General features: G+C 53.9%; 9 protein-coding genes and 1 non-coding gene across 10 annotated transcripts in view; 7 read left to right on the top strand and 3 right to left on the bottom strand.

Annotated features, from left to right (window-relative positions):
• UMAG_15007 (rRNA-processing endoribonuclease) overlaps positions 1–517 on the top strand; it is a gene marked incomplete at both ends in the record, with an annotated part of 1,363 nt that extends 846 nt beyond the window's left edge. Inside the window, one exon of the mRNA XM_011392058.1 lies at positions 2–517. Coding sequence (XP_011390360.1) covers positions 2–517 — 516 coding nt within the window. The remainder of the gene's footprint in view (position 1) is intronic.
• Positions 518–730: 213 nt separating this feature from the next.
• UMAG_16068 lies at positions 731–834 on the bottom strand. The gene is made up of 2 exons: positions 798–834; positions 731–766 (listed from the first exon to the last, which is right to left on the bottom strand). It is a non-coding gene; the product is annotated as a tRNA-Lys (tRNA).
• Positions 835–1,299: 465 nt separating this feature from the next.
• UMAG_03839 (biotin--[acetyl-CoA-carboxylase] ligase BPL1) lies at positions 1,300–3,891 on the top strand (the record flags this gene model as incomplete). Its single annotated transcript, XM_011391971.1, has 1 exon — positions 1,300–3,891. The coding sequence occupies one exon, from the start codon at positions 1,300–1,302 to the stop codon at positions 3,889–3,891; it is 2,592 nt and encodes an 863-aa protein (XP_011390273.1).
• A 675-nt stretch (positions 3,892–4,566) lies between these two features.
• On the top strand, positions 4,567–5,565 carry UMAG_03838 (putative guanine nucleotide exchange factor; the record flags this gene model as incomplete). Its single annotated transcript, XM_011391970.1, has 1 exon — positions 4,567–5,565. The coding sequence occupies one exon, from the start codon at positions 4,567–4,569 to the stop codon at positions 5,563–5,565; it is 999 nt and encodes a 332-aa protein (XP_011390272.1).
• Positions 5,566–7,814: 2,249 nt separating this feature from the next.
• On the top strand, positions 7,815–12,065 carry UMAG_03837 (KH domain protein; the record flags this gene model as incomplete). Its single annotated transcript, XM_011391969.1, has 1 exon — positions 7,815–12,065. The coding sequence occupies one exon, from the start codon at positions 7,815–7,817 to the stop codon at positions 12,063–12,065; it is 4,251 nt and encodes a 1,416-aa protein (XP_011390271.1).
• Positions 12,066–13,067: 1,002 nt separating this feature from the next.
• On the top strand, positions 13,068–13,694 carry UMAG_10512 (putative DNA-directed RNA polymerases I, II and III subunit protein; the record flags this gene model as incomplete). The annotated part of the gene is made up of 1 exon (XM_011392030.1): positions 13,068–13,694. The coding sequence occupies one exon, from the start codon at positions 13,068–13,070 to the stop codon at positions 13,692–13,694; it is 627 nt and encodes a 208-aa protein (XP_011390332.1).
• A 617-nt stretch (positions 13,695–14,311) lies between these two features.
• On the top strand, positions 14,312–15,164 carry UMAG_10511 (uncharacterized protein; the record flags this gene model as incomplete). The annotated part of the gene is made up of 4 exons (XM_011392029.1): positions 14,312–14,565; positions 14,666–14,738; positions 14,803–14,952; positions 15,042–15,164. The coding sequence occupies 4 exons, from the start codon at positions 14,312–14,314 to the stop codon at positions 15,162–15,164; spliced, it is 600 nt and encodes a 199-aa protein (XP_011390331.1).
• A 487-nt stretch (positions 15,165–15,651) lies between these two features.
• UMAG_03835 (uncharacterized protein) lies at positions 15,652–16,893 on the top strand (the record flags this gene model as incomplete). The annotated part of the gene is made up of 1 exon (XM_011391968.1): positions 15,652–16,893. The coding sequence occupies one exon, from the start codon at positions 15,652–15,654 to the stop codon at positions 16,891–16,893; it is 1,242 nt and encodes a 413-aa protein (XP_011390270.1).
• A 231-nt stretch (positions 16,894–17,124) lies between these two features.
• Positions 17,125–18,222, bottom strand: UMAG_10509 (Smc5-Smc6 complex subunit NSE4; the record flags this gene model as incomplete). Its single annotated transcript, XM_011392028.1, has 1 exon — positions 17,125–18,222. One exon carries the CDS (start codon positions 18,220–18,222, stop codon positions 17,125–17,127), a length of 1,098 nt encoding a protein of 365 aa, XP_011390330.1.
• Positions 18,223–18,868: 646 nt separating this feature from the next.
• UMAG_03833 (putative Rab family GTPase YPT1) lies at positions 18,869–20,019 on the bottom strand (the record flags this gene model as incomplete). Its single annotated transcript, XM_011391967.1, has 3 exons — positions 18,869–19,303; positions 19,663–19,727; positions 19,893–20,019. The coding sequence occupies 3 exons, from the start codon at positions 20,017–20,019 to the stop codon at positions 18,869–18,871; spliced, it is 627 nt and encodes a 208-aa protein (XP_011390269.1).
• Positions 20,020–20,887: the final 868 nt, after the last annotated feature.

Below are 20,887 nucleotides of genomic sequence, written 5' to 3'. Positions count from 1 at the left end.
GTCTACCGCGGTGAGGACTCGGGAAACTCTTCCCGGCTTTGCCATCACGCTCCTCTCCACCTCCACCACCGGTGCAATCTACAGCGCAGAAGCTGCGAGCAAACCCGAAAACCCTGGCTTACCAGAAGACCTCGCTGAAACTGCTGCCAGAATGCTCCTCCAAGAAATTGCCGCTAACGGTTGCATAGATCGAAGCCACCAACCCATCGTGCTACTCTTGATGGCCATCAGTCCAGACGACGTCGCAAAGTGTACCATGAGCGTTCTCACCCCCAACGCCATCCAAATGATGCGCGATCTGAACGACGCCTTGGGTGTCAGTTTCAAGATCACCCCCGCACAATCCAACGTCTCACCCAACCTTGACGAACAGCACGACCAAGACGCCAACCATGACGAGCACCACGACCAAGACGCTAAGAACATGCCACTCATGTTGCAAGACTTGGCTCGTCCTAATCTGTACACCCTCAGTTGTGTAGGTGTCAACTTTGGCGGCTTCAAGAAGGTCGGCTAGATATGCGTTGCCTCCAGAGTCATCTTTAAGCTGTCTGTTTCTCAGTAGCAATCCAATCCATATACCCTCTACCAACCATTTTTCCGGCTCCTGCGAGACATGAAAACTGATTTGTGCGGTGGACTCGTGAGTTCTGATTTCTGAATCTACAAGTGATTCGTAGCAGCATAGCTTCGTGCGGGGAGCCCTACTGCAAAAAGCGTGAAAAAAATTCTCCCAACGTGGGGCTCGAACCCACGACATTCAGATGAACTCCGAGAAATCTCGGAAACCCTTGTAGTAAGAGTCTGACGCTCTACCGACTGAGCTAGCCGGGATGGACTTGTTATGTATTTATTTTGTGATTGTGTATATATTTTCCAAATGTGGTACAATTCAAGCAGACGCTCCAAGTTTCACGTCTCAAATCTAGTGACTCGTGACTGTCAGGGTGCACGTTCCGCTTTGTGCTGATCGAGCATCATCTTCCGTATACATTGAGGCACGCATCAGGAACGAGAAGCGGACTTCCATTGCATACATTGCCAATTGGAGACTGGGAGCTTCTAGCGCTCGCACAAATACCAAGTACGACAACGTACGAACTGCAATCGGCGCCAGGACGGCAAGGTGCTGCAGTGAGGGCGGCTGCGATTGCAATTGCAATTGCGATACGGTCGAGACCGGCAACAGCTTTCAACACGGTTCCGATCAGAACGAGGCGGTCATCCTTCTCTCTACGCTATCTGGCCAATTTTGCGTCGCCAGTACGGTGTTATCGTTGCTTCACAAGGTCGGCCAACATGTCGGACGTACTTGTCTATTCGGGGCCGGGCGTTTCCACTTCGGCACTGCACCATACGCTCAAGACGCTCCGTACGCTTCTCACTACATACGACGTCAAGACGGTGGATGCCAAAACGCTAGCACTCGATCCATGGCAGAAGGGAACCGCACTCGTCGTTCTTCCTGGTGGTCGCGATTTGCCGTATGTCTCTGAACTGGCTCGACCGTTCACCCGAAATATTGACGACAATATCGCACCTTCGAGTGCGCCCGAGCGAACCGCCTCGCGCCAACTACGCAATTATGTCGAGTCGGGCGGCAACTTTGTGGGAATTTGTGCAGGTGCCTACTACGCATCGAGCCACTGCACCTTCGAAAAGGGTACCGACATGGAGGTGGACGGAGAGCGGCCGTTTCTGCGCTTTTTCCCGGGGACGTGCCAAGGGACAGTATATCCTGGCTTTGTGTATGAGTCGGACAAAGGAGCTCGAATCGTTGATATCGAGCGTGTGACGGGCCACAGCCAAAAGGATCAATGGAGATGCCACTACAACGGTGGCGGCGCGTTTATGAATGCAGACACGTGGGCCGAACGTGGCGTAGAAGTGTTGGCTTGCTACACTAAGGCTCAAACGGATGATCTTCTACTTGATATTGACTTGAACGGCGGAACAGCTTGGAAACGACCAAACTACGACGGCCAAGCGGCAGTCGTGCTCTGCTCGGTAGGACTGGGCAAGGCTCTGTTGTTCGGGACACACCCCGAGTTCCCACTTCTGGCGACCTCAACACCGGTGCTGCTGGCAGAAAACGGCCAGGTTGATGCGCAGGAACACAAAGACCACAAAGAACGAGCCAGACAACTGCGGCTGCACGAACAGCGCCGTCTGCAATGGCTGCACGAGCTGTTCACCCAGCGGCTCGGACTGCGCTCGGAACTGCCACAGTGGGCTGCATCTGCAGCAGTGTCGGCCGCAGGAGATGCTGCTGCTGGCAACACAATCGCGGCTGGCACAGCCATCGAGACAGACGAACCCAAGCTGCAACCCATCTTCCTTGCTCTGATCGGCAAGGATTTGCAGGGGCTCACCGACGACATTGTGCGAAAGCTTGCTGCAGAACGATCAACCAGTGCCACGCCACACATTCAAGGTTACAACGACTGCTCCGCGCTCAAAAACGCAACGTTTGCGAGCATCAAGGACTCGAACGACGTCATACACTTTTCAGTGGCAGATGCGAAAAGCATCCTAGAGGCTCAGAAGCTGTGTTCGTCCGCCGACTACGATGCTTTCTCCAAACCCGTCGTGCCCGCTCCAGTTTCTGATGAGGCGGCTGCGCAAGATTTGCCGACGCAGGACAAGGAGGTAGACCTGGACTTGGTGCCAAAGTACGTGCTGGTCTGTAAGCCAGCGCGACCCTCTGTCGACATGGTTGCCTACTGGAACATTTGCGAGTACGAAAAGCATCTGCTGCACTTTCGTGAGGTGAATCTGCAGAGGGAGCGCAGCAAGGAGCAGGGACACTGGTCCACGTGGCGTGCGCCGTTCGACCCGTTCCATCCGTTTGGCGCCTCTAGCGGCGGCTTTTCAGGTGTCGAGTATCAATTCGGCACGCCAATGCTGTATACGCAGATGGTGACTTCGACACAAACGATGCTCGACAGGAACATCCGTTTGCTCTCTGCTTTACCGGTTGGAACGACCTTCTTCGCAACGCAGCAGATGAGTGGTCGAGGACGTGGAGGTAACCGATGGATCTCACCCAAGGGCTGCCTTCAGTTCTCCGCCGTGTTCCGTGTTCCGGTCTCGATGGCAAGCAAGACCGTCTTTCTGCAGTACCTTTCCGGTCTAGCTGTCGTCGAAGGCATTCGCATCGCGCTGGGCGACAGTGAAGCGGGTCGAGCGGTAGCGCAGAAAGTACGCATCAAGTGGCCGAACGACATCTATGCCGAGATTCCTCGCGTTGACTCGGATGCTTCCCTGGCGACGGGCGCGAGTGCAAGAGCCAAGACGGCCACGTTTGAGTTGGGCGGTAAACGATATGCGAAACTCGGCGGTATCCTGGTCAATTCGCAGTTCAGCGGTGGTAATGAGTTTGTCCTCGTTTCTGGTTGCGGTGTCAACTGTCTCAACGCTCGGCCTACTACGTCTGTCTCTGATCTGATTTCGATCCACAATCGAGCTATGACGGCGTCCAACGCTGAGCCGTCCACGTTGCTTGCGCCCATAACACAAGAGAAACTGGCCGGGGCAATCCTGTCAACGTTTGATTCGATCTGGAAGACGTTCATGCAACACGAGGGCGATTTCAGACCGTTCGTCGACAAGTACAGGCAAGTGTGGCTGCACAGCGATCAGGAGACGACGTTGACGTCAGACGCTATTCGAGCTAGCGCCACGGAAGCCGAGGAAGAAAACGTTAGGATCGTAGGTATTTCGTCCGACTTTGGACTGTTGCAGGCGGTGCCGAGGAGCTCGAATGTGTTTAGCAACGATGCGAGGGCGTGGAGCGATACGAAGGAATCGAAAATGGGAGGGATCATCCAATTGCAACCTGACGGCAATTCGTTTGATATGCTACAGAACTTGGTCAAGCGAAAGGCCTAGGGGAAAGGCGTTGATACACAATTTGATAATTTGATACGTAGGCGTGAGGACTTGGAATGCAATCACGAATCGTGAATCGTGAATCGTGAATCGTGAATGCTACTTTCATAGTCACTAACTAAGCGTGCTCGCAGCAGCGTGATTCGTGGGTGCCAGTCACGAGTGACGTTTGAAGAAAAGAATCACCACAGCTACGATTCACGATTTAGGTTGAATTCACGATTTGGCCGTGAGCGTATTCACGTTCGACGCCTAGTACCGTCTGGAAGGTGGCGGTATGCTAAAGAAGGAGCAACGTGGAAGACACGAGTCACTGGTCACTGAGTCCAGTTGTGGAGGACATTGCGTGAAAAAGGCGAGGAAATTTAGGACTCATGAGACACACACACACACACCGAGGCTCACAGTCATGAGTGCTGGGCTGTGTGCAGTGTGCGTATTCACGATTCACGATTCTTGATTGCTTCTTCTAGAGCTCGTGCGTTGAAAGGTTGGTTGGAATTTGTGGCTGGCTTTTGGACTCGTTGTTGGCTCACGACATCCTTGATCGCGTGTACATCCTTCCTATTCTGGCGGCACGAGTGGTTCGAGCAAAGGCCTACACACCACCGACACAGTCACGTATCTCTCACGTTGCTGCATCGGGTTTTCTCCACGCACACGCACGTGAACAAGATGTCTTCAGCTGCAGTAGTCGAGGACGCGCTGGAGCCGACGCTTCAGAACATCCTAGATCAAAAGACGCTCAAATGGCTCTTTGTCGGCGGCAAAGGTGGTGTGGGCAAGACCACCACCTCTTGCTCGCTTGCCATCCAGCTTTCCAAAGTGCGCGAGTCGGTGCTGCTCATCTCTACTGATCCAGCACACAACCTTTCGGATGCCTTCGGACAGAAATTCGGTAAAGAGGCGACCAAAGTCAACGGATTCGACAACCTCTCGGCCATGGAGATCGACCCGAATTCGAGTATCCAGGAAATGATCGAGCAGTCTGATAGCCAAGGCGGAGCGATGGGATCGATGATGCAGGATTTGGCGTTTGCCATTCCCGGTGTGGACGAAGCGATGGGATTCGCCGAGATCATGAAGCACGTCAAGTCGATGGAGTACTCGGTGATCGTGTTTGACACTGCGCCTACCGGTCACACTCTGCGTTTCTTGTCGTTTCCTAGTGTACTCGAAAAAGCATTGGCCAAGTTCAGCACTCTGGGACGAAGCCTGGGCCCCATGCTGGGACAGTTCCAATCGATGCTCGGAGGAGGCGGACCTAACCAGGAAGACATGTTCGCTAAACTGGAAAGCATGCGCGAAGTGATTACCGAAGTCAACACGCAATTCAAGGATCCGGAGAAGACGACGTTCGTATGCGTCTGCATCGCCGAATTCCTGTCGCTCTACGAAACGGAAAGGCTGATTCAAGAGTTGACGAGTTACGAAATCGATACGCACGCCATTGTGTGCAACCAATTGCTGTATCCCAAGAAGGATAGCAACTGCCAACATTGCAGAGTGAGGAAGCAGATGCAGGACAAGTACGTGGGCGAGATGATGGAGCTATATGCGGACGATTTCCACATTGTCAAGATGCCCTTGTTGACTGAGGAGGTCAGGGGAACGGACAAGTTGAAGGACTTTAGCAACTTCCTGGTCACACCTTATGTTCCACCGACCGAGTAAGGGCCCCGTACCTTGAAGCTTGGTAATACACATTGTAGATAATGCATTTACGTCTGTCCTGACACTACAAACTGCTGAGACTCGAGATGACTTTGCCCAGCTAGCTGGCTAGCTAGCTGGCTAGCTAGCTGAACATGTGGGCGAGAGGGCGGTTGCCAATCACGATTGCTGGAGCTGACCCGATCACGGATGATGATACGTGATTCACGATTGCAGATGAGTTTTACGCTGCCTATGGCGTGGTTCAAACTGTTAGGCCGAGCACTTGCGTTTTAAGTAACAAGTAAATCTTGAGCGTGGAGCATGGAGCACGGAGCACAGCGCGGTTGCTTTGCCTCTTCACGCTTTGATCGGAGAATTTTTCAAGCGGTGCTTTCATGCTTGGTGAGGCTCAGTGTGAGGAGCCTCCTATTTCCTGCATCCGCTTTGCCTTAGTCACGAGTGCCTACTACAGCTGTGCCCAAGCAGGACAGTATTGGACTGTGCAGTACAGTAGGGGCTAGTAACTTAGTCTGAAGATGAATACGGCCCAATGCACATCCACGCAGCCATGGTGAACAGAAAAATCACCATACAACCCTGGGTGCCAGCCGGAGAAGCGGTTTGGAGAGAGAATCTTATAGAAACAGACGGACTCCCATATGAGGAGCAGCGAACTTAACCCACCGTGCACATCGGGAGGCGAGCAACATGACCGCCCAAAGGCTCGTGTTCCGTCTGGTCCCACCAATCTCGAGCGGATTTGCTGTGCCGGCTCACTTTGACATTGGCGAGCTGCGCCCGTCGATGATGGCATATGCATCTGCGTGCCTTTGCCTTTGTCTCTCTTTCACTCGACTCACGAGTCGAACGGTTGTGGGACGGACAGGTCTCGCTTGCTCACATCGCTGAAGGATGCTGACTCTGATCAAATCGTGAATCATGAATCATGAATCATGAATCACGAATCACAAATGGTTACCGTCCTCTCTACCATGTCACACTCTCTCTATTTCTATTTCTTTTTCTTCTCTTTTTTCCCTCTCTCTCTCTCTCTCTCTCTCTCTCTCTTGTTCTGTGACCAATCGTGAATCTTGGAATGAGGTGTGTGGAGCACGGACGTGAACAAGGAGGAGAGAGCAACGAAAGAAAAGAAGAAAACAAAACAAAACAAAAAAATCCAAAAAAAAATCACAAATTCCTCAGAAAGAGTCACAGTCGTGAGTGAGACACTCTTCGTAAAACCCCCTTTTCACCCTCCGATCACCGCCAATTGAGACTTTTCATTCGCCAAAGCGCTCCGCTGTACCTCATTTTCGTTGTGGTTGCCTTTGGTTACTTTTGGTCATTTTTGGTTACTTTGCTTGTCTCGCTCCTCCTGCTCGTCATCTTCACGTCTTGCCTGGTAGCAGCAGCAACACCATCGCATCTCTTTGGTCTCTGTCTCGCTTGTCGTCTTTCGTCATCGAGCCTGGGAGCAGTCAGAGGTACCTTGTGCATATCTTCTTGCCCTTCTACCAATACGCTCAGGCTTGTTCCTTTTTCTTTGTCCAACTTCTCCGCCTCTACCTTCGGGTTCCATCAATCGATTGCCCGCTCGCTTGCTCCTTCTTCCGTCCTTCTTGTCTCGCCGCAGCCTTCATTTAACGCTCTCACTCCGTTCGTCCGGTCCTACGCTGTCTGCTCCTTTGCAGATCTGCACGCACGACGCTTCTTGGCCTCTCAGTCTGGTCTGAAACTGCCCCAGCCTACTTTGGCCCCTCGCTCCGCCATACGCAACCCATCTTGCATCTCCCGATCTCTCCAGCCGTCGCTTGTCACCGCGAGATTGACACGGCACTCAACGAAAGCATCTTCTCGTCAACGTAAGAAGACCGCTTCAAACGCCCAGATCTATAGCCGCACTCGACACATCATTCCGTTCGTGTCCACAACCTCATGCTAGCTCGTTGGCTCTGGCTCTGACTCTGCATCTCTCACTGTATTCCCACCTGCCATCAAGATACCTCAAGCTTCCTCCATCCATCGGATATACCCAACCCTCCCGTCACTCGCAAGCGCTCGCCCTCCTTCAAGCGCTCGCCTATCCAAGTTCCCAGATCCCTTGATCTGATCTTTGTACATCTGCCTCCATCAGTAACCTGAGACAGCAGGCTCGGCTCATCTTTCCAATCGTCCAACTCAAAGTCGATTCGGACACTCTTGCTACACGAAGCTCTGGATCTGCCTGTGCTGCGGGCCAAGCTTCTCCTTACGTCTTGCACGTCAAGATGGATTTCTACTCGACGTCCTTCACTATTCCGCGCTCCATCGGTGCCAGCAGTTTTGTCACGGAGACTACCAATCCCAACGGCAGCATTACAGCAGCATCGTCGTCGAGCTTCAGCCTCGAGGCTCCTCGTCCTGGCTCTCATGTAGGTGCGCGAACTGCGCCCACAGCTTCGGCTGCTCCCGAGCCACCTGCCTCTTCGTTGCCAGGCCGCTTCACCTCGATGCGCTCCCGTTTTCCTCCTAGCGTCAAGGCTTTCATGCCCAGTGCGTTTGGCGGCAAGCGCACCAGCGACAGGATCGTCGAGGCTGTCGGCGCAGAAAAAGCAGAGGCCGACGCTGCCACCGGCTCCTCTTCTCAACCTGTTAAAGCCGAACCCGAGCAGTCGGCGCCGCTGGCCCCTATCGGCGAGAGGGGAAATGCTCGTCCTTCCAAGCTCGTCAATCCCAGTCTGGCCAACATGGATGACAACGGTAGCAGCCAGCATCGTGACAGCAGATCCACCGTTGGCACTCGGTCCAGCTTTGACATTTCATCGGCAGCCTCCTTCACCGCAGACAGCACCGCTGCTAGTAGCGCCATCGGCGTCAACTCGTCGAGCACCACCCATTCGGCTTCCAATTCGATCTCGGCCAACCATGTGCAGCAGGATCGAGGCATCTCGCTTTCACAGAGCAGCAAAGATCTTCAAGAAGCTATCCAGAAACTCAGCTCCGATATCATGGCCAATCACCAGTGCCTAGTCTCGTTTGCTTCAGTGCCGCAAAACGACGAGTCGCGCATGCCCCCAACCCCGCTCTCGCATCCCTTTGCTCGCCAGAGCTCCTTCTCTTCGTTGCAGAGCCTCGATCAATTGCCTTTTCCCAATCCAAATGGATCTTCCGGCTATCCCTATCAGCAGTACCATCCACAGCCCATCGGCACGCCTGACTCGCACTCGTCCGCCTTCTTCCCTGGACGCGCCGCTGGAGAAGCGCTCGGTTCTGGTTTCCCCGGCCTCAACTCAAGTTCGCTCTCGCTCTCGTCGCTCAATCCGCCCGCGTCTGGCAGCCACGTCGCCCAAGAGGTCGGTCTCTCGTCCGCTCAGCCGCTCCGGTCGCCGCAGCCAAATGCCATTGGTGCTTCGCGAGCCAGCCTCAGTAGCATGCCCAAACCACCGCAGTACAACTTTCATCTCAGCGGTGGCTACCAACAGGTCATGAATGCTCGAGGCACCATCTTACGCGAAAATCCGTTCAAATCGACCTCCTCCATCAAAGTGCCGCGCGCCGATGTGTTCGACGTCGCACCCGCCTCGTCGCCTCCCGCAAAAGAGAGCATCAAGGAAGATGTGCGTCGCAAACTCGATGAAGTACAGACCGCCACGGGCGCAACCATCACGCTCAAAAACAGTGAAGTGCGCGGCGCTGATCTCGGCTATGGCCTCGAGACCGAGCGCATCGTCGAGGTGCTCGTCTCGGGAACCTTTGAAAGTGTCGAGTTGGCCCGGGTCAAGGTGCTCGTCATCTTGGACGAGATTGCTGGGCTTCGATCCGAGACATGCGAGATCGACTACAAGTTGCACAACATCATCGGCGGCCGCAAGCGCTGCGTTGTGCAGAAGATCGAGGAAGAAACGGGCACCAGCATCTACTTGCCAAGTTCTTTTCTCGGCACCTTCGGCTCGAGTCTTGCCAGCCGCAACGACGGCAAGGCAGTCGCGGCTCATCAAAATCAAATCCACATCACGGGCGAATTCTTTGGCGTTCAGCGTGCACGCGACATGCTTTTCCAGGTGTCGATGCACAAGAGCAAGGGCATCATTTCACGAGATGCAGCTATCCTACCTCGCAAGCTCGATTGGATGCTGACCGACCGTCTCGAGGAGCTCCGATCCATCATGATCGACAACGGCACCTTTGTCGCCTTCCCATTGCTCGGCAGTCAGACCAGCGTCATCTCGGTCTTTGGCGATCATCGCGTTAACATCGAACGCACAATCCGATCCATCATGCAGCTTGCGTGCCAGTTCTACGTCGCCTCGCTCTGGCTCTTACCCGTCGGTTTCGACGTCTACATGCCATCTCCACAGGCTAATCTCAATCCAACGCAGGTCGCGCCCATGCTCAAGCACGTCGCCAACGCTTCGGGCGCCGAGGTGGTGTTCAAGAGCAACTGCTTCGAGATTCACGGTCTCGAGTCCGAGGTGCGAACCGCCGTTTCGGCGTTGCTCGAACTCGAGTTGATCAAAAGCTTCAACTTCGAAGTGCGCTTCCAGATTGAGCTGGCCAACGAGCACCGTGAGTTTATCTCGGGCAAGAAGAACGGCAAAGTCAACAAGGTCATGAAGCAGTGTGGCGTGCGCATCAAGTTTGAAACATTCAATGACTACAACTTCCTAATCGACGTCTCGGGAAACGATCGCAACGGAGTTTTACAAGGCCTCGGTCTTTTACAAGAGGAGTTGCCAGCCGAGATGTCGTTCCACGTCCCCGAGGCGTACCACAAACGCATCATTGGCGTCGGTGGCAAGAACATCCAACGCATCATGAAAAAATTTGGCGTCTATGTCAAGTTTAGCAATGCCGAGGAGTTTGCTGCGCTCGGAGGTTACCTCGATAACGAAGATAACGTCATCGCACGAACACCGGCCAAAAATGCTGCCAACCTTGAAAACCTCAAGCTGTCGGTGATGGAGCTGGTCAATCCCAAGGACAAGGACTACATCAGTGAGACGGTCACCATCTCGCGTCGCTACCATCGAACTTTGCTTGGCGAGAAGGCCATCTTCATCCATGACATTGAGAGCAAGACAAGTTCCAGCGTTCGCTTCCCTGCGCGAGAGTCAGCCTCGGATCTGGTGACCATCTTCGGACCCGAGTCGCAGATTCACATTGCTGCGCAGATGCTTCTCGACCACGTTCCCTTTGAAGCCGAGTTCCGCGCCCCCAACTCGACCGAGCTCGGCGATGCTATTCACAGTGCCGAGTTTGCTGCACTCGCTGAGCAGCTCAAGCGCGACCTCAGTATCTCTGTCTCGCCTGTCATTGAGCAGCGACGACCCGGTGGCGAGGCCGTCTTCAAGTTGCGGCTCAACAGGAGTAACACCGACTTCCTGCCCACGGCAAAGGATGCAATCGAGGATTTCCTCATCAATCGCAACGCCAACATCTACGCTGCACCCTCTCGAACTCGCTCCGATTCGTTTGCATCGGCCTTCCCGCACTTTGCCAACAAGTTGATCTCGACGGCTGGCGCGGCCGAATCAAATGAATCGTTCAACACTGCGGCCGCAGCGGCAGCCGCCGCGGCCGAACAGGCGCGTGTGAATGAGCGCAGGCTGCGTGCTGCTGCCTCGACACCCGATATCAAAGCGCTCTTTGATGCACCGTCCCAGCACCTTCATGGCGGCCCAGGATTTGCGTCGAGCAATGGCGGAAGCGCAGCTACAGCTGCTAACTCGCCTTTGATCACGTCTCCGCTCTACACTTCGCCGTACGGTAACGGTCGTGGGTTTGGCAGTGATGTGTGGGGCGCTCCTACACGTGCCTTCACAGCCAGTAACGCTAGCAACGCCACGCCAAGCTTGATGGGGTTGCCTCCGCCTTCCGTCGGAACGCCTGGCGCAGGCCTCGTTAGTGCAGCTGGACCTGGACCCATCGGGGCTGGAGTCAGTGTGCCAACGAGTGGCGGGATCCAGTTTCCCTCGCAGCCTAGCCTGCACCAGCAAAGCGGACATCGGCTGTCGGACGAGATGCACATGAACCGAGGCTTGGAGGGCATGTCGATGGAAGACCGCGTCAAGGCGCTTCGAAAGCCTCGCTCGTTTGCGCATCGGGCACAGAGTTTGGACATTGGCGCCATGGCAGCGCAGCAGGCCTCGCAGCATGCAAGTGGAAGCATGAGTGTTGGCCCGTCGACGCCTTACGGTCTTGGTCCTATCGGCACGGGTGCCCCTGGCATGTCTGGCCACTTCCCTGGCATGACAAGCTCGCAAGGCACCTTTGGCGGTGGTGCACCTCACCACCTCTACCAGCCTCCAACACCGCAGCAGCAGGCACAGCAGCAACTCCAATACCAACAGCAGCAGCAGCAACAGCAGCAACAGCAGCAACAGCCGGGTTACGGCATGCCGCATCAACCTCAGCACTTTCATGCGTCTTCCGCTAGCATCTCGCGCCTTCCGCCCGGTCGCAACACACAGAACCCTGATTCGACCACCATGGACGAGGTGAGCCGGGTGCTTGCTCAACTCGCTTTTGACCGGGCTTGATAGCGATCGTTCTCAGCTTTGCGCTTTGGTTTCCCCTCACCATCCCTCTAATGATCACATTCTGTCGCCTTTATTTCCTGGAGCACTTGTACATGAATCACGTCATTGATACACTCAAACAAGCCACATATTCCCCCGCATCACTTCATACCTGGTTGGCATTTGCGCATATACACCAAGGCATCTTCTCATCAATTTTACTACCCGCTCGGTCTGCCAACTGTCTTGTTGGGCCTTGCACCTCTTCATTATTGTTTCGCTTTCACGTTAGTCTTTGTCGCGTTTGTCCTATAGGCGAACCTATGATTTAATCTATTGACATTCGCAACTGGGTTTCAGGAGGAGCGTGGAGAGTAAGGATTCACAGTCGCGAGTCACGAGTCACGAGTCGTGAGTTGGTCATTTACGATTCACGATTCACGATTTTTGAAGAAGGCTTGTGGTGTTAGACCTTGGGCTGGAGATGTGTATTTTGATTTTATGTCTGAAATCACGAAAATCGTGAATCGGGTCCGAAGTTGACGAGTTTACGGTTTCATGTTTTGCGCAGGGTGCTCTGGTGCGAAGAAGAAGTTGGAGAAAATTTCGAGGTCTGTGGGAGTGGTTTATGTGGTGGAGCATGGCTCTGCTTCTGTTTGCCAGCCTCCACCATCCTTGAAGCGGCATCATTTTTCTCGTTTCTCGTTGGCGCTGGACGACAGACAGCTCACAGCAACGCTCATTCAAAGCATTGGATCGCTTTGAACGTGTCCTTGTCATATCACACAGCGCTTCGCCGTAGCGCATCCGCATCCAAGGCGGGTTGATACACGTACGGATCGACTGACGGGTCGCTGCACGCTCTCATCGCAGTAGCGCTCGTCGTTTCATCGTCAAGCACATACGTATACGTGGCTCAGTCTCAGGCCGTAAGATCCGATCGAATCAGAGCTCGAGCTCATCTTGACTCAACGTGTCTGCTTTCATCGGCCGTCGATCGCCCGCACACATACATCATCTATCATGGAAGACGATCGGGAAACGGTGCGTCTATGGCGTGTCAATCGCACCATCCACGAACTCGTTCGTGATCGAGGCTACCAAGTAGCTGACGATGAGATCTCGGTGGACTTGGAGACGTTCAAAGCCGAATATGCGCCTACGGGAGGTTCGGTGGACCGAAACAAGCTCAACTTTTTCACCGAGCACGGCGAGCACGAAAACCAGCGACTCTTCGTCTTCTACTCGAGCGATCGAAACGTGGGCGTCAAGACGATGCGACAGTTTATCTCGATTATGGAAGAACGCGATATCCAGCGCGGCATTATCATCTGGCCCGAAAAAATGACGAGCGCCGCGAGAAAAGTGATCGACGCCATGCGCGGAACGTTTCACCTCGAGGATTTCGAGGAGGCGTTCTTGTTGGTCAACATCACACACCACCATTTGGTGCCAAAGCACGAACCGCTGTACCCCGAGGAGAAGAAGGAGCTGTTGCAGAGGTATAGGTTGAAGGAAACCCAGTTGCCGAGAATCCAACAGGCGGATCCCGTGGCGAGATACTTTGGCCTTCAGAGGGGTCAGGTGGTCAAGATTATCAGGCCCAGTGAGACCAGTGGTCGATACTGCTCGTACCGCATCTGCATGTGACGCTGTCGTTGATTCGTCTTGTGTCTTTGATCCATCGTCTGTCCGTAGCCGACTTGGCCACATTCGTGATTGTGTTTTCTTACTTGTAATACTACGTGATATTTCATCTGTTTCGATCGGATTGGAGTGCGTTCTAAGTGTAGTTGATGTGTGTTGTTCAAGCTTTTGGTCAAGGGTGCGCGGGTGAGGTGTGATAGCCATGTACTCATCGCTGGGATTCCAGAGAATCGTGAGTCACGCACGAAGCACGATTCACGAATGGCGGCGCACACGACCCATTCGTGATTCACGAATCTTGAATCAATCACGAATCACGAATTTTGGCCACACTCGTGAGTGGCGCGATTCACGATTGGCAAAGGCGGCGGTGACTGCAAAGCGCGTTGGTGTGCGTCGGGAAAATAAACCGTCCGGCGTATTCACGATTGTTCTCCCGCGTACACGACTGTGAGTGTCCCTGTCACACACCACGACGTATCGCGCCTGTTGCTTCCGGTTCGTCGTCGGTGCAGCACTTGTCCAGTCAACGCAGCCGTTCGAGTCACCCCCAAGCTGTCGAAGCTAAGCCTGCCCGCTATCTGCAAGCGTGCACACGAGCATACGCAGAACACGCCACGATGAGCAAGCGCGAAAAGTCGGATCCGTCGACAACGCCCGATACGATGACGCATACAGCACCAGCATCGCAACCAGTAGAAACAGCAACAACTGGCACCAGAAAGCACTCCGTAGGCAACAGTGCAGTCGACGAAACACTGTACTATCCTCCACCCACTTCGTCGTACTACTTTGGACCACCAGATTCGAGTCGAGCGTTTGGCCAACAAGTCACTGGCAAACCAGGCGTACACGTCCCAAAGGAGATCGTCCGGTAAGTATGCTTGCTGCATCTATAAGTGGGCTGAACAGTGATAGTGGTGATTTTACTGACTTGCAAAGACTGTTTCGGACTGCGACGGTGGATCGGACAGCATCGAGCGCGACTATTCGTCGGGTGAGCTACCCCAGTTTCACTCGAGCTTCCCACTGGAACTTGAAGGTCGAGTAAGTAATCGCTCGTTGATCTACGATTGATACCTGTAGAACTGACGCGGTCGTGTGTCGATAGATCTCACCAACCACATTCAGCGAACTCATCAACGACATCAATACGCTTCTCATTAAAGCACACAATCCAAGACGCACTTGGATCGACAACACGTTTGCCATTCTCACCTTCTACATCTCGACTCTCCTGTTCGGCAGCCATCATCAACGCGTAAGTCGATCATTGCTCTGCGTCTTACCCTGCAGATCTGGCTGACCCGGCGACAATGTGTACCTTTTTCATGTGGAGCGCAACTGCAGACCATGGCCGAATTGGACAGCTGCATCGAAAGCTGCAATCGCCAAACACTGCATCCAGCCGGACTCAGCTTGGTCAACCCCAGAAAGACGGCTTTCTTGTTCATCGAGTTGGAGTACTTCTAGTCGCATCAATCCGCCTTGGCACAACTGGAAACTCCCCAACTTTAGTATCGCACCATTCCTCGAACATATCAATCTATGTATACCCCCTCCTTTCTAGCAGATGCAATCGTAATTGTTTGGAAGCGCTCTTTTTTCTTCAAGCAGCGCGTCAGCGCGTTGCATGGTGTGCGTTGTGTCAGCTTGTGATGTTCTTACGATTCGCTTGGTGACAGAGGAGAGGCGGGATGGATGAGCGGGGTTGAACCGCTATGGAAGCTGGCGAGGATGGCGGCGGAGTCAGCTCGGTGAATTGACCGGTTTTGGTTTAGGAGGTTTCACGATTGGTAGGACCCTGGAAGAGAATCGTGATTGGGGGGCTTTAAGAATCACGGATGATTTTTTTGGGTTGGCTGGATCGGCATTCGTGAATTGTAATCGTTCGGCGTCTGTTCGCTCACCATGCCTCAGCGTCGATCGGCAACGTCGAGTGTAGAAGGCAACAAGAGCGATGACGGCAACATCATCGGGCGGATCTCACGTCGAGGCAAAAGACGACTTGGACGACGGCTTTCAATATGTGCGATCGAGGCGTCGACCACGCGCGACCGCGGCAGCGGCAGCGGGGCTACAAAGCGTCTCGAGCAGCAACACCAACATCACTGGAGCCTCGAGTGGGTTCGCGTATGCCAGCGCACCGAGAAGACGCGGTGGTCGTGGCATGGCAAGGGCAGAAAATGACGAGGAGACGCAGCGCAACGTGGTAGAAAGAGCGGTTGGTGCAGTGGATGTGTTTGCAAGATATCTCGGGTCCCAACTGGCGTCAGCGAGTGGTCGCGATGAGCCACAGCGTACAACGACGTTTGCAGACCAGATTGCGGATTCAATACGAACCGTCTGGCCCAGCGCTGGGAGCATGCGGACTGCATCTGGAGCGGACCATGAAGCACAGTCGATCTGCGCGTCCAAGCGCGCAGCCCAAGTCGGCGAGCAGGAAGCAAGCAAGCTGCAAGCGGATGAGCCGCAACGTGGTTCAACAGCAGTCGTTCCACGTCGAATCATCTGCTTGGGCTTAGGCTCGCCCACCAGCTCGCGCAGCGCACAGATCCAGCTCGGTTTACTGCTCGTCATACACTCGTGGCTGTCGCAGTTGCATACTCGTCCTGCGTGTTCGGCCAGCAGCACAGCACGGATACCAGAGCATTCAGGCGCGATCGAGTGTATAGCGTACGACCCCGTGTTTACTGCGCAAGATCGAGAGCTATTGGAACGGTACGCGATCCGTATCGCACCAAGCAACGCCACGCGGTCCGATGACGAGCCAGGTGCATCGATCGAAAGCTTTTACACTCGCATTTGCGAGCCCACGCTGCTGTATATGCCACACTGCGATCGAGCACTCTACGAAAGCGTTCTGAGTGTCAACTTCGGCTCGGACTGCGATCGCACCTCGCAACTGTGCGCCCATCACCACACGTCCACCCGACCGCTGGTCTTGCTCAGCAACGTGCTGTCGCGCTACCTGATCACCAGTGCAAACAGTGAACTCCGCAGCTCGGCACCCACGCTCAACCGCCTGATTCCACAAATGCACGTATACCACTTGCCCAACTGGGAACAGACCAAGAGATCCGCCCCACTTACACACCATGCGCAGCTCCAGCCAGAACACAATACTGCGAATCCTGCAGTACAATTTGCGCGACTATGGGATCGAAACGCCCTGCGCGACCTGGCATTCCACTGGCTGTAAGAGTCAGTCTCACACTTGTCACTATACCACGTGTACCGCAGTCACAACAGTAGCCCGCATAGCCCGAATAGCCCGAATAGCCCGCATTGCTCGCCATCACAAACACGCCAATCCCAAGTGATGATTGTGACCGCGTGTTGCGCGCGATCTGCACAGTCTTTGCATTGATGAGGAGTGTGCTGCTATGTGGAGAATGTGAGCGTCGCCTGCTCGCGCACGGCAGCGGTCTGGTCACTGTCTCACCTTGTCGAGCGCCAGCCTGCCACTCAGCGAATTGACTCTATTGCTCCTGGTCGGTATGACGCTCTCGCTGATGGCGTATAGCTGGATCGACTCCAAATACGTTGGATAGTCGATCTCCATGATGAACTGCTTACTCCTGCCGACGTGTTCGGGCTTGTCTGTGTCTACCTGTTCATCGTCCTCGGTGGGCGGCGTAGCGATGGTCAGTACCGCGTTGCCGTCGGCATCCGTCTTGAGTGACGCCCTGTTCTCCTTTATCAAAAAGCTCACGTGGAAGAAATTCTCCACCGTGTTGACAAAGCTTTCTGGATCCACGGCGAAGCGGAACAGGCAGACACCGGCGGGGCCCTGTTGCTGGAGGAGCGTAGCCACTTTTCGGATGGCAGACGTGGATTCTCTTCCAGCCGAATCCTGCAAGTCCTGCTGTTGGAGTGCACGCGGAGCGGTGCGTTCGGCGGGCGTGTCGTCTTGCCTCCGCTGCGTGATGGTTCTGCGTTGTTTCGGGGCAATCTCGAGTGGACCAAGCAGGAAATCCATCGTCACAGCACGCTTGCTTAGCGAGGCGGATAAACGGCCCAATTTGGACCACTGCCACTGGTTGATGTCTATCTCGACTTGTTCGTCATCATCGTCGATATTGCCGGCTCTTCGAACTGGCGCGGCTTGTCCACCCAAGTACCGCGCCAGCCTCGACATGAACTCGTGCGTGTCAAACGCATCCGCATTCAGCTTCATCTTCTTAGCCATACGTGCGCCCATCTCGGACATCGAAGTTAGCGTCTTGGTATCCAGAATACTTTCGCTAGGTGCAACCACTCTCTCGTGCAGTTCATCTACTTTGGCAATCAAGTCCACCAGGTCCGACGGTTTCAGAGACGAGTCGCGCTTGGATTCCTCCGCTTTCGCAATGAGCGCTCGATAGTCCGACCGCACTTTGCGACGATCCCGCGCATCTTGTCTCGGGTTGTAGACGAACGATGCTGCATCAGACGAAGCGTTGACGCCGACGCGCTTGCGCGCGTTCGAGTCCGACGACGGCCCTGCTTGAGATTGCACTTGCTGAGTGCGTTGCGTCGAGCTGTGCATCGAGAAACGTAGACATGTGACAGTGAGGAACCACTGGATGCGTAGCTTTCGTGTGATGATGTGTAGTTGACAACGAGTGACAAGTCAAGCAAACGCGCCAAGTGTACAATGTCAAACACGCACGAGTGTTGATGAGCTTGGTCCAAGGAGCAGGTACAGCTCAGTAAGCGAATTCGCGAGAGTGAGAGTGAGAGTGAGAGTGAGAGCGTGAGTGTGGAGAGTGGCGCTGGATTTCTTGACTGGCGCGCGTAGCTAGCACGCATGCGCGTTGAAGCACCCTTGTCATCGCGCAAAGTGCATTGACGTTTTCACACAAGGGCATAATCGTGAATCGTGAATGATCATCGTCAATGCACGATGCACGATGATCATGCCATTTGCGCAGATGACCATCTTTGTGAGTCAGTCACACACACACACACATATATACACACCTCGAATCGTCTGTACAAGTATCGTCACATTTCATCATCGCGAAAAACGAGGCCGAGTCGAAGCTGGGAGTGCGTGCGACAAGTGAGAAGGGGATAAAAGCTAGAGCTGGCCCAGCTAGCTAGCTGTTCTACATTCGAAGGTTGATTGGCGAGAGAGAAAACAGCTCACCGGTGCGCTGTCTTCGCGCTCTAAGCGGTGCCGAGCTAGCTGCTTAACAGCATCCACCGTTAGACTGCTGCGAAACGTTCTGGCCCTGACCAACCTTGAGCGTGCTCTTTCCGCCAGCCTGGTTGTTGACTGTGCTGGAACCCATGCGGTCCTTGATCTGCTTGGCCATGGTCAAGAAGGCCTGCTCGACATTGGTCGCCGACTTGGCCGAGGTCTCGAGGAAGGGGATCTGGAGCTGATCGGCAAAGTCCTTTGCCGTCGCATACTCGACCACCTTCTTGTTGGTAAGATCCGACTTGTTACCGACGAGCAGCTTGTTGACACCTTCGCAGGCGTATCGATCAATCTCTTGAAGCCACTGCTTGACGTTGCTGAACGTATCGTTGTCTGTGACGTCGTAAACGACAATGATACCGTGCGCGCCGCGGTAGTAGGACGAAGTGATGGTTCGGAATCGTTCCTGTCCAGCCGTGTCCCACTGTAAGACGGCCAAGAGGAGAGATTGTGAGTAAAACACCAAGAATAGGTTCAAGTCAGTACGAGAATGCTGAGGATAGGCGTCAATGGTGTGCTTTTCTGCTGTGCTTTTCTGCTGACGTTGCGTTCTATGCACAGGAAGCAGTAACATCTGCCCTCTTGGAGTATGGCATTCAGGTTGCCACGTGTATTGGCCTCGACGGCAACGCAATCGAAGCTCTCGGGCGAGCAATTTTGCTACAACATTTCCATAACGATGCTTCGCCAAGTTGCTAGCCACGCACGATCAAAGCCCGGCCAAAGATCCTGGTCCTGCCGACAGAACTCGTGATCCTGACAACAGGAAATGCTTGTACTCACGATCTGAAGTTTGACAGTCTTGCCTTCGAGCTCAATGGTGCGGATCTTGAAGTCGACACCAATGGCTACAAAGGAAAGCAAACATTTTGAAGAGTCAAAGTCGAAAAGGAAGAGAGAGAGAAAAAAGGAGATGTTTAAATGGTCAATCTCGCGATGATCGCCAGTAAAGAGTGAGCGTCAAGAGTTGCACTGGTTGTGCAGGTGGAGAGTGGGAAGATAAGCAAGCTTACTTGAGATGTAAGATTCAGTATAGGTGTCGTCGGCAAATCGAAGAAGAAGACATGACTTTCCGACACCAGAGTCACCAATCAGCAAGAGCTTGAAGAGGTAATCGTAATCGGCAGAGAGACCAGCCATTTTCGGGTATTGTATCGAGAAGGTCCAAAATCGATACGAGGAATGCGGAGGAGAAGAAGTAGGTCGCCAACCAAACGGGTATGCTGAATGGGGTAGATGATGCTATCAATCAGGAAGTACCGAAGCCGAGGTGATTACGACGATTGAGTGATGACAAGGATGGTGGTCGAAGCAAGAGATGAACCGCGCAGGGCGACAATATTGAACAGCGCAGCAACAGCAGTCACGAGTGATAATCGTGATTAAGTTGAGCTCGGGGGATCCGCAGTCTGCGCGTGTGCATGTGTCTCTGTGTATCTCTCTCCTGTGTGTCTGTGTCTCTTTTCCATATATCACGCACAGCCCTTCGGTGTTCACGCTTGGTAGAATATTCACGATAATTCACATACGTGAGCTGTGAGCAATCGTAGCACAACGTGAACATCGTGAGTCGTGAATCTTGATTCAAGCGCAAGGCAGTCACGATGCGACCAAATCGGTGATGCAGCGCTGCGCCACGAGATTTACGATGATGGTTCTCGATGATGTTCACGAGTCACGAGTACAGTCGTGAGTACAATCGTGAGCACAGTCATGAGTTGCTTCAGAAAAAAGAAAAGGGACAAACAGGAGTGCCAGTCAAGCATGACATGAGTGCTACTACTCGTGGCTGTACCTCCAATGCTTTGCTTTATCGTCGCCGTATCCCACTGCGAACGACTCTCCTTTGAAGAAGCATACATCCACACCGTGTCAATAATACGGTGCCAGTAACTTATCCAACTGCAATGTAGCCAGTACATTTGCTGGTATAGCGACACCCAAATGAAGCCGGCAGTAGACCGCTTGTGGCATGGTCGGGTCAGCCATTGCACAGTTGAAAGGAGAG

The sequence above is a fragment of the Mycosarcoma maydis genome, chromosome 10, assembly GCF_000328475.2.
Source record: "Mycosarcoma maydis chromosome 10, whole genome shotgun sequence".
Taxonomy (NCBI): Eukaryota; Fungi; Basidiomycota; class Ustilaginomycetes; order Ustilaginales; genus Mycosarcoma; species Mycosarcoma maydis.
The sequence above is the reverse complement of the archived record's forward strand: the minus strand, read 5'-3'. Positions and strand labels throughout refer to the sequence as shown.